The following is a 17,234-nucleotide window of genomic DNA, read 5'->3' as shown; positions in this document are numbered from 1 at the left end:
ATGACACCACACGCAAACTGAAGGAGCAGCACCTCGTATTCTGCCTCGGGAGTCTGCAGCCCGATGACCTGAACTTGCATTTTACCAGTTTCAAAATCTCGACACCCCCCAACCCCGGCCTCACCCATGTTCAACCCTCCCTCTCATTTCTGCCTCCTTGACCTGACACAACTTGTCCATCTTCTCTCCCACCTATCCGCCCCTCCCACCTCACTGACCAATCCCCACCACTCCCGTTCTGCAGTCACCTATCACCATCACATCTACCTTCCCCAGCCCCATCTCTCCTCTCTGTATGTATTTCTCAGCTCCCTTCCCCCTCCCCCCATTTCTGAAGAAGGGCCTCGATCTGAAATATTGACTTTCCTGCTCCTCTGATGCTGCTTGGCCTGCTGTGTTCCTTTAGCTTCACACTGTGTTATCTCTGACTCCAGCATCTGCAGTTCGTACTAACTCTGAGGTCCTAAGATCTGTTTCGTTTGCAATGTGATATGATTAAATATGGTCAATAGTGGTCTAAGCAGCAGGCAGTGACACCATAAATTTAACAAACCATTAGAAGGAATTCACTGTTCTACAATTCCGAACAATCAACTACTTACTGATTTATGAAACATATGCTAAAAAAGTAGATATTTTGTTCTGTTTTCTGCTCTTAGAGAGGTTTTGCTGTCTAATTTACTTATCTGTAATATTTTCTTTTACAGTACAAGTACCGAGAATCAGTTGCAAAACTAAGAAACAACTTCAAGTACACTGCAGATACACCGCACATCCGGCATGCTCAGGCGGCAACAGCAATTTTAGATGAGGTTTGTGCAAATCGGACAGAATTAATAAGGCCATATTTGTCTCTGTTACAAATATCCAACATGTGACCCTTGGGCCAGTTGGAGCCTTCAAGCCTTTTCGAAAGCCCAAACAATTCACTCCTATACACATTGCATCCCTTACTTGTTAATGGCTCCTATTTTGTATTCAGTGACTCTGAAGGGTTTTAGCACTGTCACCCGTACGGTGGATGAATCCTTTGTCATAGTGCCAAGATGTGTTTGTATCGGTAACTGGTTATGGGAACATGGGTTTCAACCTCACACCACTCTCAAGGCTCTCTGGTACACATCTTCCAACATAAAACTTGGACATTCTTGATCTATATTTTTGTCCCAAAATATAGACACTAAATCTGTTAACAGCATTATCTTTTTTGAATTTGCTTTCAAGGATAAACAGAATAGAAAATGTCAATATTAGGCTGAGTAGATTTTGTTAATGAATACCAACATTATTTAATGTACCAATAATATTTCTTAATGGGTCTGGTGCTTTGTGGCAGCTTGAGACTTTCTCAATTGTATAGAGCTTGAACTCTTCACAGAAGTGTGTTGTGTTAATAAAAGGTTTTTTTTTAAGCCTTCATTGATAAAATGAATCAAAATCCAAACGGTAGGAAATAGCTTTTAGCTTTTATAGTCATTAATGATATTTATTTCCTTACCACACCTTTTCTCTTTGCAATTTTCTTAACTGCTACATAGAGGACACAAGAAATTGTTATAAGGTAAAAATGGAGGTAAAAATATATACGACTTTCCATTTACCGCAAGTATAAATAAAACTACTTCCTTAGCACCGTTGTTTCACTTTTAATTAAATCTCTTCTTCCCGAATGTTGAAACAGTTCTGTTCAAAAAACTGAAATGAAGGATGAAATTGTAACGTCTTTAATCTATACTGTGCTTGAGAAAATAATTAAGAGCAAAGATAAACTGTATCATTAGGCTGTAGATCTCCATGTAAGTAATTAAAATACACATGTTCCAAGTTATCTAACCAAACACTACCTAAATGTTTTTTTGACAGAAGCAAAAAGAATGTTAATATTCATCATTTGCTTTATCTGGCATCCCAGGCAGTTCATTAATCGTTATGATCCTCACTTCCAACCTGCTAGAGGCTAAAAACGACACAATTAAAATTCAAAAACACTCAAGTCTCAGCCAGAGAAAAAACATGTTGATTATTTTTATGATTAAGAGTTCTACCATTACAATTAATCAGTTAAAGTAATATTTACTTCTATTCCATTTTGAGGTATGTCTTTACAGCAACTCCTATGACTACAAGAAAAATACTAATATATGCTCACTTTTGCAGGAGCTGTTGCCAAGAATTTTAAAACATGGATATAGCCCTTTTAAAACTGCACAAGTGTCATTCTCTTTCTTTAGATACAAGTGACTGGTAATCGGAAATGGGATCAACATTTTGATTCTGACTTCAGGTAGCCAGCGTCAGATTTTCAGATAAGGCTTAGAAGATTGAATCCTATGAGAAAATCTGACTGCAATGACTTGTCCTAGAGCCAGATATTGAAATATTTTATCCCCATGCACCAGTTAAATCAGTTAATTCCCCTCACCTCACACTCCCCTTACCAAAATATTGAAAAGAATGCATTGTTTTAACTAAATCTCCATATTCTGAGCAGAAGTCATACAAAGCTTTCTATGAGAAGCAGAAGAGCAAGTATACCTTGGTTTTGGATGATCCTAGAAACCTTCTAGCCAAAAGGTCGGGGCGACTAAGTAGCCAGGTAATTCTGTGGAGCTTGCACTAGAATGCTGGCCATCTACAAGATAACCAGCAGTCATCTGCTGGTATGCTTTATGTGGATGTCATCTACCCAAATAAATGCTTTACTGGGTAGGGCTATTGAAGCCGGTGAGAACCTTTTCACTGATACAGTGACTTGAGTTCGAGGATGATGAACACTGGTGTCTTTTTCTGGCTTGGCTTATGTTCCATCATCCTTTGCATGCATGTGCATTTTTTATCGACAGCAATCATATAAGTCTGAAGCCAAATTCAAATTAAGGCGAGGATGCAATGAACTTCTACGGCCTGATATGCTGACTGCCATATACAACTCAATTTTAGGGAGCCAGGTAAAACTGCTCGATGTTGTGCACTGTCTTACCTCCTTTAGATTTTTTGGGTTGTTTTAAAGTAATGCATTGAACACTCAACAGTAATCATTTAAAATGTTCTTTTGGAAATAGATTAATCAGTATTTTGGAGAATCAAATTGGGATTAATTTCTAAAATGTTCTATACTAACTCAAGCACTAACTCAATCTTGCTGTGTGTATTTGTGACACCGTGCTGTCAATTTCTTCAAACATTTTCTGCATGTTTTTTGGTTGATATTCTGTTGATTTCATTCACCTCTTTTTAATGCTGGGCCAGATTTTGATGAAATGTGGCATCTTGCTTGACCTTCTTAGCACAATTTTAGCTTTGGGTTTTAAAATACTTTACTTGCAAAACAGTTGGAAATACCAATTGGTACTGCAAGGGCAATGGGGCATCTCAACCCCTGTTAACAAGTTTATCTGTTCAACCAATGGGATTTGAGCATTGTGGAAGGAACAGAAAAATGCCACAGGAGAGTGAACTAGAGTGAATCATTTCAATGTTCACTTATTTTCTGGATCAGAAATAAAAGTCAAATTGCACTGTGTGAGCAAGAGGGAGCAAGACAGGGAGAAAAGAAGCAGAAGGGAGAAAATAGATTAAAAAATACATTTTGAAGCAATTCACAACCTAAAGAATTGAGACTCACTTTTATTCTCTTACAGGGAAAGAAAAGTTGATGTCAATCATCAACAATTGTGAAATGAGAGAGTACTCCACTGCTAGTTGCAAACCTAATCTTTCTGTGACAAGTTTAATGGGCAATTAATGTGCAACTAGAGCAACTTCATAAATGTCAAGGGCAGGTTAAGGACAAGATGCAATTTTCACAAAAGCTAATGACAGAAAGATGTAAATTGCCAGCAAACAGTTGGTGGTTCACATTTTTCAGGATATTTCTTCCTCATCACATATTGTTGCTGATTTGCTGATAGTAAGTGTTCAGCAAGGTCTAGTGGTGGTTGGTTAGCTCAGATGGTTAGAACATGGTGCTAATAGTGCCCTAGTATCCAGCCTGAGTCTTTCTGGGCAATTGCTTATCTTTAAAGGGAGCTTTAATGAGAATCTCTGGGCCAGAGGTACCAGCTGCAAGTTCTACCAGTCCTGGAATTCTTCCATGGCACATCCAAGCAAGTTGATGTGAGATACTCTTTCAGCAAGATCTGGCCCACTGGGTTTGCATTGATTGCTCTACATTAATTTTATGCTCGCTGTATACAGTGGATTTATAAAAAGGACTACGAAAAGGCAAAAGACAAATACACGTCCATTTTTGAGACTCCTGACAATATCCGAACTAAGAACGTGACGAAGCTCATCAGTGATGTAAGTTAAGTTTTTAATGCAATGAATCTATATTTAAACATACAGTTAAGTCTGTTTAAATAGTAGTTACCTTGATTGAGTGCAGAAGAAGTTATACCCATTATACACATATGGATTTGTTCAGATTGCTGACCTTTAGGCAGAGAGGGATGAATGCAGCTATTATAGTCAGCCTCATGTGGATATATCCAGAACTTTGTGTTTCTTTGCCACTGCCTGGACAAAAACAGCAGATTTACAACTAGCCCCCAGGTAAAGTTCCTCAATTTATTACAGATCCAGATAGGATACTCCAAGTTGTCAAGTTTCCTGATGGGGAGGGATGAATTAGTTCCACTTCTTTATTCACCTGCCCTTTAGTTGGCCACAACAAGATTAATTAAAAAGGATCCTTTCCTTGTTGATGCTTTTCTTCCAGATAAAACAAATTTATGATTTAAACAGAGCTAATTAACCTGGCTTCCTTGAGTTAACAAATGAATGAACTTATTAATAATGAGATGAAATTATAACTCATGCATATACAGATTAGAAATGAGAAGTGAGTCCAAGAAAAGAGAAAATTTAAACAATACATGAATCAGTTTCTAGTTGATGCGTGAAGAGTAAATAGTGTAATGATGATCGTTGAGTAGTCAATTTCAAGTTTCTTGGCTTTGCAGGTTAGCTGAAATTCCTTTGTCCTGTTCCCTTTAGAACTGGATTGCTGGTTGGCATCCATCACTGAGTGTTCCTTTACTTTGTATGCAGAGGCGACCAGTAGATTGTTGTTTGACAGTGACATTCACAGTATGTTAGCACTTGAACCCAAGATGTTACACCTTAGTACCTCATTCCACTAGAACCCACAGTCTAATATTACGCTGAGCAACTCAGCCCACTACCACACATAAGCATCTCATTCCACTAATACACACAGACCAGGATTGAAACCTACTTTTAACCTTTGTCTCTGTGTGCTCTTAAAAGGCGAAGATGCAAATATGCCTCTCCCCTAGGCTTTTCTCCCATCAAGTTCACACTCCGAGATACTTGTAGGAGATTACAGTTCTATTTGTACTGTATTTATTCATTTGAAGCATGTGTGACACCTTCAGGTGCAGATATTCCAGGGTTTCTGTTAAAGAGTGACTAAGTTTATATCATCAACCATCTTGTGGCTGTATCTTCTCTTTCAAAATCATGTTTACAATTAAAAGTCCAAAGTGTCCACAGCTAATCTGAGTTTACGATAATGGCCATGGAAACAGTCATAGAATTGTGCAGCATGGTAACAGACCCTTGGATCCAACTCATCTGCACCAACCAGATGTCCTAACCTGGTCCAGTCCCATTTCCAGCATTTGGCCCATATCTTTCTAAACCCTTCCTATTCATGTACCCATCCAGTGTCCTTTTAAATGTTGTAATGTTACCCTCTTCCACCACAATCTCCTCTGGCAGTTTGATTCACACATACACCATCGTCTCCATGAAAATCTTTTAAATCTTTCCCCTTTCACCTTAAACTATGTCCTCTAATTTTGGACTCTTTGACCCTAGGAAAAAGACCTTGTGTATTCACCTGATCCATGACCCTCATGATCTTATAAATCTCTATAAGGTCACCCCTCAGCTTCTGATGCTCTACCCAAAACAGCCTCAGACTATTCAGCCTCTCCCTAGATCAAACCCTCCAACCCTGGCAACATCCTGACAAATCTTTTCTGAACCTTTTCAGGTTTAACATCTTTCCTATAGCAGGGAGACCAGAACTGAATACAGTGTTCCAAAAGTGGTCTAACCAGTGTCCTGTACAGCTGTAACATGACATCCCAACTCCTAAACACAATGCACTGACTAATGAAGGCAAGTGTGCCAAATGCCTTCTTCACCACTCTGTCTTCCAGCGACTCCACCTTCAAGGGCCTGCACTCCTAGGTATCTTTGTCATATTTGCCTTTAAAACAACAGCAAGCATGATAGACCAAGTTCTTTTAGTACTATTGACTGAATCCACATTTTGCCAAAATTACAAATGGTTCCACATTTTCAGTTCTTGATCTGTTGCATGATTTCTAACTTCAAATTTTTGAATTCAATTAATTACAGTGCAAAATAATCTTTAGATATTCGTCATGACAATTACCTACATTAGTTTTGGCAACAGGAAAATCTTTGATATTTAATTGCACATCTATAGAAAGGAACCAGGTAAAGATGAATTTCATGTAATTCAGAGAAAACAACTTGCACAATAATTGCATTTTATGAGAAAACCTTTTTTGTGTGTTTGCAGATTAAATATAAACTGGAGCATAACCGGGACAGAGCTAAGGGCTATACTTCTATCCATGACACACCGATGCTGTTACACATGCGAAGTGTGAAGGACAAAATTAGTGATGTAAGTATTCACCACACTCAGTCATAGAAATAACTTTGCTTTTTGCTTTGAAGCAATTTCAACGTTGCAATCTACTGCCAATACTGGAAGGGTGGAGGAGGATTGTGGGGAGAAATAGGTCAGAGTTGTGAAGGGCATGAACAGGTGGGTAGCCTTCGGAAAGCAGTCCCTTATTCATCATCTGCAGCTCCAATTGTCCCCAGATTGGAAGAATTGGAGGTTGTTTGGACTAGACAGGCAGGACTCCTTAGTTCCCAGTTGGGAAACAAGCCATTTATCTTGCATGTTGCGGAGGCAATGAATTAATTGGTCATTCATTGACCACTTAAGGGCCTTACTTGATGATGGATCGCGACAGTCCCCAATGGATCTTCTTACTAACTCACAGCTAAATTGCAGAAGGTGGTGTGAAGGAGGTGAATAACTTGCTAGGGCCAATTTGTTCAAATACTTCCCCGTCTTGCCACCTCCAGGGAAGGGGAAATTCTGCTTTGTATTTTGCCTCCCTAGGAATGTCAAGACAATAAACTTCAGCATTCAGTTGCCAGTTAATTATACCGTAGTAAAACTTGCATTGTACAGTTATACGCTAAGGACATTTAGTTAAGTAACTCACAAAATGCACTAAAAGAGAAACTTTAGCTGATGGAAGGACTCTTACATGATTGGCAGGATTTCAATCATTGCTCTTTTGTTGACAGTTGAAATACAAAGAGAATTATGAACGCAACAAAGCTAATTGCAACATTCACGGTGATGCATTTTCGATTAGGGCTGCCAAGAGTGCATACAAGAACACAACTAATGTAAGTTTTTTTCAGTATGTTTTGACTTGAAATAATTAGAGAAAAGACTAATATTTACACAACATCTATTACAATCTCAGGATGCTCCAAAGTGCTTTATTATCAATCTAATTAATTTTGAAGTTGCAGTCACTGAGTATGCATCATGGTTGGGAATAAGTAAGTTCCCCCTAACATATCTTTCACTGTTTCATATGAAAGCATGTCCCACGAAGGTATGTAAACTTTGCAAAGACTTCTCCATTTTCAAACAATGTGCGTTGGATTTAATGGAGCTTGTCATGTGGGGAAATGTGGTGGCTGTGCTAGTTTGATTGAAGGAAAGGCCTCGCACCAATCTCCTGAAAGCAGGAACACCTCCGTCACCCCAACCACCACCCCAACCAATAGGCTTTGAGGTGGAAGGGGCTGAGGAGGGATTCATGGCTGCTCTTGCAAGACAAGAATTAATGGTGGCTCAGGGGTTAAATTGCGCTGCAAGGCTGTTTTCAGCAGTGGACAGCTGCCCAGATAAACCTAAGCCCTGGAATGTATACCTCACGATGAGCCACTCTGTTCACTTACCAGCAGGCGAGACCCCCATCAGCTGACAATTCACAGCCACTGTGACTGTGATGTCGTTACACCTTATGAATACTTGTGTTGTTTAAGTGCTGGGGCAATATACATATGCGCAAGCATTATTGCCTTGATACATAAGTTGAGGGAAATTGAAGTATCAAGAGCAATTTTTAGCGTAACTCACTTGACATCAACTAAAGTGGAATGCTAGATTCACATTTGAACCCTCCCTTCCATCACCCCACCCCACCAGTACTGCTGTTCTCTGACTTCACTGAAGCAAAAAATTGACCTAACATAAAACAAGCATCATACCTGATCCTAAGCATGCTATAAACTGAGGGAGTAGCACCCCATTTCGTCTTTAGGCACTTTGCAGCCTTTTGGATTCAATGCTGAAGTCGGCTACTTCAGGCCAAGAATTTTGTCCTCCATTTTGTCTCCCCTACCCCTACCCGTGTCTTTTATTCCCTTGCCCTCTAGCCATGTCCCTTCTGTTCAAATTGTTGCTCATTCCATCCCCCGCCTTTTTCTACAGTGTGAAATTGGTGGGTTAGGTAGAAGCTGCTCCAGTGTTATTGCTGCATCTTGAAGTGAAAAAGTATTTTTGTGCAGGTCTAAATAATCTACAAACTGCACAGATGTAGTTATATCATGATCACAATGCTTCACATATCAGAAAGATTAAGAATGTGGCTTTGATGCTGGACCAGCTGTTAAAACTGATATTAAACTTGATAATTATACCAGTCACTTGCAGTAAAGACATACTGCTGCTTGGAGAAGTGTTTTGGAAGATATTGACTTATCAGAGGACATACTCTCTGTGGTAAATATATCTTATCCTATTGTGTCTCACAGTTTCTACAGTACTTTCTTTTAAGATTTTCTGATATAGTTTCACAGAAAAACATGCTTGCTTCATTTTCAAAGTAGCATAGAACTGGGGTTTCCCTGCTAATCATCATCCATTGACCCTTGTGTAAAACTGTCTGAATGAGAGGTGTAGTAAGACTATCTGATTAGATCAGGATGCTCCCTGTTAATAAATATGCTGGCTGACGATTGGATGTTTGAATGAATACATCCCACTGTTTCAGTAACCCTATAAACATGCCTCCTCATTGTTGTTTTCAACTATCACCCAGCATCAAACCAATACCCACTGTGTAGAAGCAGGAAGGAGCAGTCACTGGTACATATTATGACACACCTGCCAGTGCCCATGAAGCTGTACCCCATTGCAAATTGCTGTCTTGACAAGCAATGAGAAAAAGGAAGTTAATATTAAGTCAGCTTTATGAAAGAAAAATAGTAATAATGCTGGACAAATTTTCAAAATTTGGGAATTAAGTTGACCCAGATAGCTCATTGAAACTTTTCATCAAAATTATCATATTGTGACTTGCATCTCTGGTTTTAATGATATTTCCATCACTTGATCTGTAGCTTGATTACAAGAAGAAGTATGAGGCCACCAAAGCCAAATGGATGTGGACTGCAGACAGACCTGACTTTGTACAGGCTTACAAGGCCTCACAGCAGCAGAGTGAGGTAAGAGAATCACTAAATTGCTGTGTGGTATGCAGATATCACAATTTTCTGTGCACATTGTTATAGTGTATTTCTATAATATACAATCAATCTTTGTCAAACCAACCTCAAATTCACAGGCTACTATAAAGTTGAGTTGGACCCAGGTGAAAACTATGACTAGTCAATAGCAGAGTTTGAATTTCAAATTGAGACAACAAGCTGTACCTGTAGGTAGATAGATACATCATATTAAATCATGGTAATATGCAATACTGGGATCTCATTTTACACTCTTTATGTTACACCTGCTTAAACTCAGCAAAGCAGATTTTTTTCCCCCTTATTCTGTCATGGGATATGGGTGTCACTGCAAAGATCACCATTTGTTAAACATTCTTAATGGCACTTGAACTGAGTGACATGCAAGGCCATTTCAGAGGGAGATTAAGTGTTGACCATATTCCTGTGGGCCTGGAGTCACATGTAAATCAGATTGTGTAAGGTTAGTGAATCATATGGGTCTTTATGAAAATGGATGGTAATTGTCATGGCCACAATGACTGCAATCAGCTTTGTATCCCAATTTTATTAATTGACATTTAGTTTAACCAGCTGCTGTGGGAGATTTGAACCCATGTCCACAGAATTTTAGCTTAGGCCTACTGAATTAGTAATGATATTTTCAAAACACCATCCTCTCCTCTTTAGTTAGTAATATTAATATAGTTCCAGAGGACCATAGGGCCAATTTCTCATTGAACAGAGACAGCTGGTTGTGGGCTTAACCTGAGGGTCACAATACCTGAGGTGAGGTGTAAGGTTGAGCAGTTAGGACCTTCATGCTGACCACAGCTGATGCAGGAATTGAACCTGCACTTTTGGCGTCACTCTACATCACAAAAGTAGCTAGTAATGCAACACCAACAGGTAATTAATTTCTTGCTATCTGAGGTATGGTACTTGTATTTCTAAACATTTCTATTACTGAATATTCACTTTGTTCAATGATGCGTAAAATAGTTCAGTAACTGTACACATGATCCCCTAAAATAGAGCAAGTCACACAATCCTTCAGACTAAGCCTGGCCAATATTTTGCTGACCTAATTGCTGATAGAATCTGTAAAACAAGACGACTGAACTGATAACTAAAGCCCAAAACTGAAAAAAATGGCCTAAAACAGAAAGAGAACCAACAAATATAATACTAATCTCAAAGAATTGGTTTGATGAAAGGCAAACAGTTTATTTGCACATCAGGGTCACTGGGTAATAAAAGATCAAAGGCCACTTTATTTACCTTTGTTATTCCATTGATCAATGACACTAGAGTGGTGACTTGTCATTGAAAATTAATTGCTATCAATAATTATACAATAAGTACCAAATTGTTAGATGGGATCAATGAAATAAAGGTAAAAGAAACGTTCAAAAAGTTTGAATTGAAAGCTATAGGAGAAGAACATCTGATTGTTAAATTCAAGTACCCTGTTTTGAGTTACTGTAATACTGCATGATGCTGATGTTTACTTACTGTTACTAATTCAATCTCTTTCTGGGGTGTAATAGGTGGATTACAAATTGGACAGAGAATATTTGAAAGGTTGCAAGATCTCAGTGCCTGTCTATGGAGATAAGAACATGATACTAGCTGTAGAAAATACAGACTTGGCCAGTGGGGTAAGTACTAAGGTTTGTAAATTTGGCAATTGGCCCTGTAATTATTGGAACCTGCGTGCACTTCAGCCTTTACTGATAGGATTAAAATCTCTGTTCTGCTGACTATCACTATTAGGCATTTCTTTGTCAGGAAAATATGCGTTATAGGCAAAGTCAAACACTCCTGTTCTCTTCCAATAATATGCATTGTTGTAAGTCTCAGCTGGGCATTTCTCATGAATAAGTCTGAGCCTGTGGCTATCTCAAAGCAAGATCTAATAGATAGGAGTCTAAAACACAACATTGCTGTGATTTAACACAAATTAACATATCGCTCACAGATAAATGTAAAGATTGGGGTTAAAAACACACTTACGCATCAAAGATGATCAACTGAGATTATCAATAAAGCATGTTAGTGGAAGGAAGCAATGAGAGCTTGACTCTGTGTGCAACTCATCCATTCCTGACAAAGTAATGCTTTATGGCGATAATAAAATTGCCAAATTTGTGATCGCTTACCATTCTGTCTCTCTCATTTTACAAACCGATAGAAAATTTTGGCATTTTCACTGTCTTTCATTCCTGATACATAAAGATCAGGAAAAGCAAGATCACAATTGGCATCAGTGCAATGTACTCTGCTTAACACAATTTAACTCATTGCTCTTGTCTTGTTTCCAAAATTTGCCCATTTGATTTCCAATTACGAGTCATGAATTCAAAGCAGCAAAGTTTTTTTATCTTCTGTGTTAGATAGTGACCGTGTATTACTCTCCCCAACTCTAATATGTTACACAGACAAATTTAGAATAAAGATCTTTCTGCAAAAATTTTCAGAAAAAACAATTTTTTTTCATTGTCAGGCAAGATGTATGTTGGGGTGATTATGTTTGTGGTGAAGTGGAAGAATTACATTTTTAAGTGCAACAGAATATAAAGTATGATTAAGAAAATCTTCAAAAATTCATTTGTAGAATTACATTTGGGGAATTCATACTGAAGTTTAGAGGAACAGTTAGCTCAGTTGGCTGGATGACTGGCTTGAGAGACTGAGTAGTTTGGGATTATATTCATTGGAATTCAGAAGATTGAGGGAGGATCATATAGAAACATAAAAAATTATGAAGGAAATAGATAAGATAGAAGTAGAGAGGATGTTTCCACTAGCAAGTGAAGCTAGGACAAGAAGGCATAGCCTCCAGATTAGAGGGAGCAGATTTAGGGCTGAATTGGGAAGGAACCTCTTCACCCAGAAGGTTGTTAATCTGTGGAATTCCTTGCTCAGTGAAGTAGTTGATGCTACTTCAGTAAATGTTTTTAAAGCTAAGGTAGATTTTTTTTGAACAGTAAAGGAATTAAGGGATACAGTGAGAGCGCGGTTAAGTGGATCAGAATCCATGAAAAAATCAGCCATGATCTTATTGAATGGTGGGGCAGGCTCGAAGGGCCGAATGGCCTGCTCCTGCTCCTAGTTCTTACGTTCTTTCTTGAAGTACAAAGGCAGTGCCAACAGCTTGGGTTCAATTCCCACACTGGCTTAGATCGTCACGAAGGAACATACTTTTCCGCTTGCCTGAGGTGTGTGCTCAGATCAAACCACTACCAATGTTTATTTTTGAATAAGACAGAGACCTATGATCCAGTAAAGCCATGAAGACTTTATCTTTACCTGAATTTAACAGAAGAAAGAAGACATTTTCAGGGTTGTGGCAGGAAAAGCAGGAGAGTATCACTTATCAGATAGTTCTTACAGACATAACAGAGGCCTATTTATTGCAAGATGCTAATCATTTTGTACCATTTACAGATAAAATACAAGCTGAAGCATGAGAAAGAAAGAGGCATTTACCAAGCAGTTCCAGACACACCACAGATGCTCCATGCCAAATCTGTCATTAACCTAATGTCTGAGGTACTGCTGTCATTTTCCGTTAAGTGTTTGTAGCTGTTGAATTAACCAGTATTGCAGAAATGTAGCTCTATAAAGCTCCTTATTATCTACTGATGCATGGACTATGCTACTGCTCATGGTGGTTTGGAAGTCAGGGCTCTAGGGCAATAATTCAGAGTACGAGGCTAATGTTTTGGGAATATGGGTTCAAATCCTACCCTAGTAGAATTTAAATTGAATTAATGAAAGCTGAAACTAAAAGCTAATTTCAGTAATAGTGACCATGAACCCATAGTCGATTATTGAAAACCCATTTGATTCACTGATGCCCATGAGGGCAAGAAATCAGCTGTCCTTACCTAGTCTATGATTAATGGCCTAGCAAGCTGCTCAGTTCATGTGATGGGCAGCAATGGTGATTTTGCCAACATCTCATTCCCATGATTTAATTAAGAGTTGCAATTTCATGCACAATGTATGACTGGGAAGTTAAAACACTATCACTTGTGAATTAACATCCTATTTTAGGCCTTGAGTTGCAATGTCTGTGCCTCTCTGAGTCAACTAATTACAACACAGTGTACATGCTTAAGGTGATAAGCTACGTTTTCTAATTCTGTGCTAGCTTAAAGTCTTAAGTTTAACTCATTGGTAACATGTACGCGTGTCACATCCTTCGTTTTTGATGAGGACATGCTCTGTACTGATAATTCCTTTGGTGTAATGAAATAGAATAGTTCAGCTTGAGGGAAAAAGGCTATGAGTGTACAATTTCCTGCTCAATAGAAAAACACAGTGTAAACGAAATAACCACTGTCAATTACTGCAAAAATCCATTTAGTTCATTCATGTCCTTGAGGGAAGGAAATCTACAATTCTTACCAGGTCTGGCCGACACATTTCTCCAGATCCACAGCAATGCAGTTGACTCTGAACAGCTGTCTGGGCAATCAGACATGAGCAATAAATTCAGGCCTAGCCAGCAAAGTCACATCTTGTGAATGAATTAATAAAAAATAAATTTAGTAAATTCTTGTATTGCAATGTGATCAAAAAATGGAGGCACTGTTTATTATCTATTTGCGGCTTTGGAATGATTACCCTCATTTTCATGTACTACAAGAAGTTCTTTAACAGATTATGTTTCAACTATTCCTAAATTACTCATTCATTCCTTCCTCATTCGGCTTTGCAGAAAAAGTACAAAGAAGCTGTTAAGAAGGAGCTTCCCCATGCTGCTTACATGAAGTTGCCTGAGACCCGTGGGACTTCACACGTTAGAGAGGTGTCAAAGTTACTGAGTGGGGTGAGTATCCAAGCATTATCATGTTTTATGTGTGAAGCTTGGACCGTCAATTGTCGTTCTAATATGCGGCTTCACAAAATTGCCTTAGGATCTTTGTGGGAAGTATGTGACCCAGTTAAAATTAGGCAGAGAGATAGGTTTAGACCTAATTACCCAGATGACATCCTAATCAGAATTTTGTTCTTTTGCCGTGATCATCAGTGACAAGGCATTACTTACTCATTACGTACAAGTTGTGGATTTATTCACGTTCTCTCCTTGTCAGTTCCACTTCCACTTCTCAATGTTCACACAAGCGGGTTAGTGTAGTGCGAGTCCTCTGGAAATGGAAGTTAGTGCTGGATGTACCTGTATAGCAGACAAGTGCCTCACTCTCCATTCTGTCCCCATTGAAAAACCCCATAGCTGCCAATGTGTTCAATGGGTTTTGGTTCTCAGTCATTAAGAAGCCTTCAGTATCCCTCACTGGATTCTACAATGCTGCTGTGCTTTCCAAGCTTTGAAGTTTCCACATTTGGCACTAAGTATAGGATTTTCAGTTAATCATTAACTCATGAAAAGGTGCATGAGATGGTGAAGAGCATTTCTTTTCATTTGAAATTGTACTTGTTTCTTTTATACCACATATGAAACAATCACTGACTGTGATAAATGTCAAAAGTCCTAATCCCATCCTGTACTTGTGCCAGTCATTCCTCTCTAACATAGAAGAAACATTTTAATAATATTGGTAGGCTCACTGACTCAAACCTCTTTGAAGGACATATACGTTTCTGCACCCCATTTGCAATTATTATGTCTCAAGTAAAATTGAGGGCTTTAGAGTCAGAAAATGTGGATCATGTATTGAAGTAGGAGGTACAGCAGACTTGTATACGGTATGCTAGACCACTTCAGTTATATTGTAATTTGAAAGGGCTTTCCCAGCTGTATGCTACACTTAATTTATATTCCTAAACTTCAGTTTTACTCCTGGATATATTATGGAGTTTTTAAAAAATTGTAATGAAGATTCATGGAGCATTATCTGATTATTAATATGAATTTCTTTTACCACAGAAACTGTACAAGGAGCAGTTTGAGAAAGACAAAGGCAAGTCCTCATATTCCATTATGATGGAACCCCCAGATGTGAAACACGCAATGAATGTGGCCAAATGTCAGAGTAATGTAAGCATGCTAATCATTTTGCATTCTTTTCTTGGTTGTACATGTTCCTAATCTTCCTATGGAATTCAAGGCTGGTCATTTTTTTTTCCCATAAGCACCAGACTCCATTTTTACTCCATTCTAAAAGTTAGAACTGCTACAATAAGCAGAAAACAATCCAGCTCTGATTTTTCCAAATTTGACCAACTAATGGTCAACTGGGACAGCTTAGACATAAAATCATTAGCTATGTGCTCTTATAGTTTCAATAGCTGTCATTATTAACTTTTCTCAAGGGTGTGATTACAGCTGTGCCTTTATGAATGCTTTACTGAGTTTCAAAAGCTCAAAACTCATTTGTCTCATTAACCATAAAGACAGCTAATCCTGTAATAGCCTCCTGAGTGCATACTTTGACTTATAGTTTATAATGAATAAAATTTATTTGATTTTAAGCAGATTAATCACTTGAGATTTAATTATTTTCACGAAATAGATTTTTTTTCAAAATCGGGTGTATTTTAGGGGAGCTGTCTTAGTTTGGGTAAACTGGAAGAGTGGTTATGGCAGATATGAGGGAGCATGAAACATGGCACATGTGTAAGGGACACATGGGTTGGAATGAAAGTGACAGATCAGGACTATAGGTCCAAACGGCCTTTTAAACAACTGGTTGAAGTCTCAAAGAACCAAACAGGCTTTCTAATAACGTCACTTTAGCACTTGCCCCTCTCCATGGCTACCATTAACTGCCTTTATTCCTCACTCCCATCTTCACCCGGCCCCCAACTTGGCTGGAAGAGAAATTTGGGTGATGCGAACATTTTTAAAGAAACTGGATCTTCCAAGTTGGGAAATTTCTTGTCTCAGAGGCAAAAATTAGCCCACAATCTCTTCAACTCTTTTTATTTAAAATAAATATCCTCCTCAGCAGCTGAGCTTTGTCGCTGGTTAGAGGTGTCATGAGACCCTTTGTAGAGTATCTTGTGAAAGCAGTTGTAGCTAGACAGAGGGGGAGCTCCTCAAAGCTTGGCGGGAGAGCTAACTCCCATTCTGCTGCTTGGGGCCTACGCTCAGGTAGCTTGACCATTCCCACTCACCTCCAGGGTCCTAGGGACCAACTAGACAATTTTGGTCAGGTAATGATAATAGAAAATCATCCTTTAGGCCTTTAACACACTCAGCTGTCTTTCTGCCATGTAAGGGTAGTTGCATCCCCATCCAACGTCCAGGAAGATATCCCAGGAACAGAATGGAGCCAGCATGCCAGTCAGTAGCACAACCTCCTGTGATCTTTTGTGGTCTGCATTCTATTTGGGCTTACAAATTCAACCTTCATTACAGGAGCGGATCTCTTAGATATTTCTATTAGGCTACGTGAACCTATGTGACGCGTAGAACCAGTTAATAATCAGCTGCAGGTTCTTTTTAGGTCAATACTTTAGAGCCACTTGCCATGTGTTTGGGGAGGACTAGGCCAGCTTGAAATGAAAGTAACTCCACTGTCTAATCTTAGGTGAATGTCATAGCTGAGGTAGGAGGTGGGAAGTCAATTTGCCAGGAGGAAATTCAAGCTGCTTGCAATCTTCAGAATTAGGTAATGATTTGAGACTGGTCATCCCATCCTCTTCCAGTT

General features: G+C 38.8%; 1 protein-coding gene across 24 annotated transcripts in view; it reads left to right on the top strand.

The window, feature by feature from the left end:
- The window catches only part of neb (nebulin), a 275,824-nt gene that overhangs the window by 195,723 nt on the left and 62,867 nt on the right, over positions 1-17,234 (top strand). For 21 of the 24 annotated variants that reach the window (XM_059647492.1, XM_059647488.1, XM_059647498.1 and 18 more), the window contains 10 exons: positions 708-812; positions 2,492-2,596; positions 4,198-4,302; positions 6,581-6,688; positions 7,390-7,494; positions 9,505-9,609; positions 11,160-11,270; positions 13,060-13,164; positions 14,339-14,449; positions 15,509-15,619. In XM_059647492.1, the coding sequence (XP_059503475.1) occupies positions 708-812; positions 2,492-2,596; positions 4,198-4,302; positions 6,581-6,688; positions 7,390-7,494; positions 9,505-9,609; positions 11,160-11,270; positions 13,060-13,164; positions 14,339-14,449; positions 15,509-15,619 (1,071 nt within the window). Of the gene's footprint in view, positions 1-707; positions 813-2,491; positions 2,597-2,843; positions 2,949-4,197; positions 4,303-6,580; positions 6,689-7,389; positions 7,495-9,504; positions 9,610-11,159; positions 11,271-13,059; positions 13,165-14,338; positions 14,450-15,508; positions 15,620-17,234 lie in introns of all 24 variants that reach the window. The other 3 variants (XM_059647509.1, XM_059647486.1, XM_059647508.1) reach the window with 2 other exon arrangements.

The sequence above is a fragment of the Stegostoma tigrinum genome, chromosome 7 (genome assembly GCF_030684315.1).
Source record: "Stegostoma tigrinum isolate sSteTig4 chromosome 7, sSteTig4.hap1, whole genome shotgun sequence".
NCBI classification, from domain to species: domain Eukaryota; kingdom Metazoa; phylum Chordata; class Chondrichthyes; order Orectolobiformes; family Stegostomatidae; genus Stegostoma; species Stegostoma tigrinum.
Note: the sequence above shows the minus strand (reverse complement) of the source record. Positions and strands in the feature narration are given on the sequence as shown.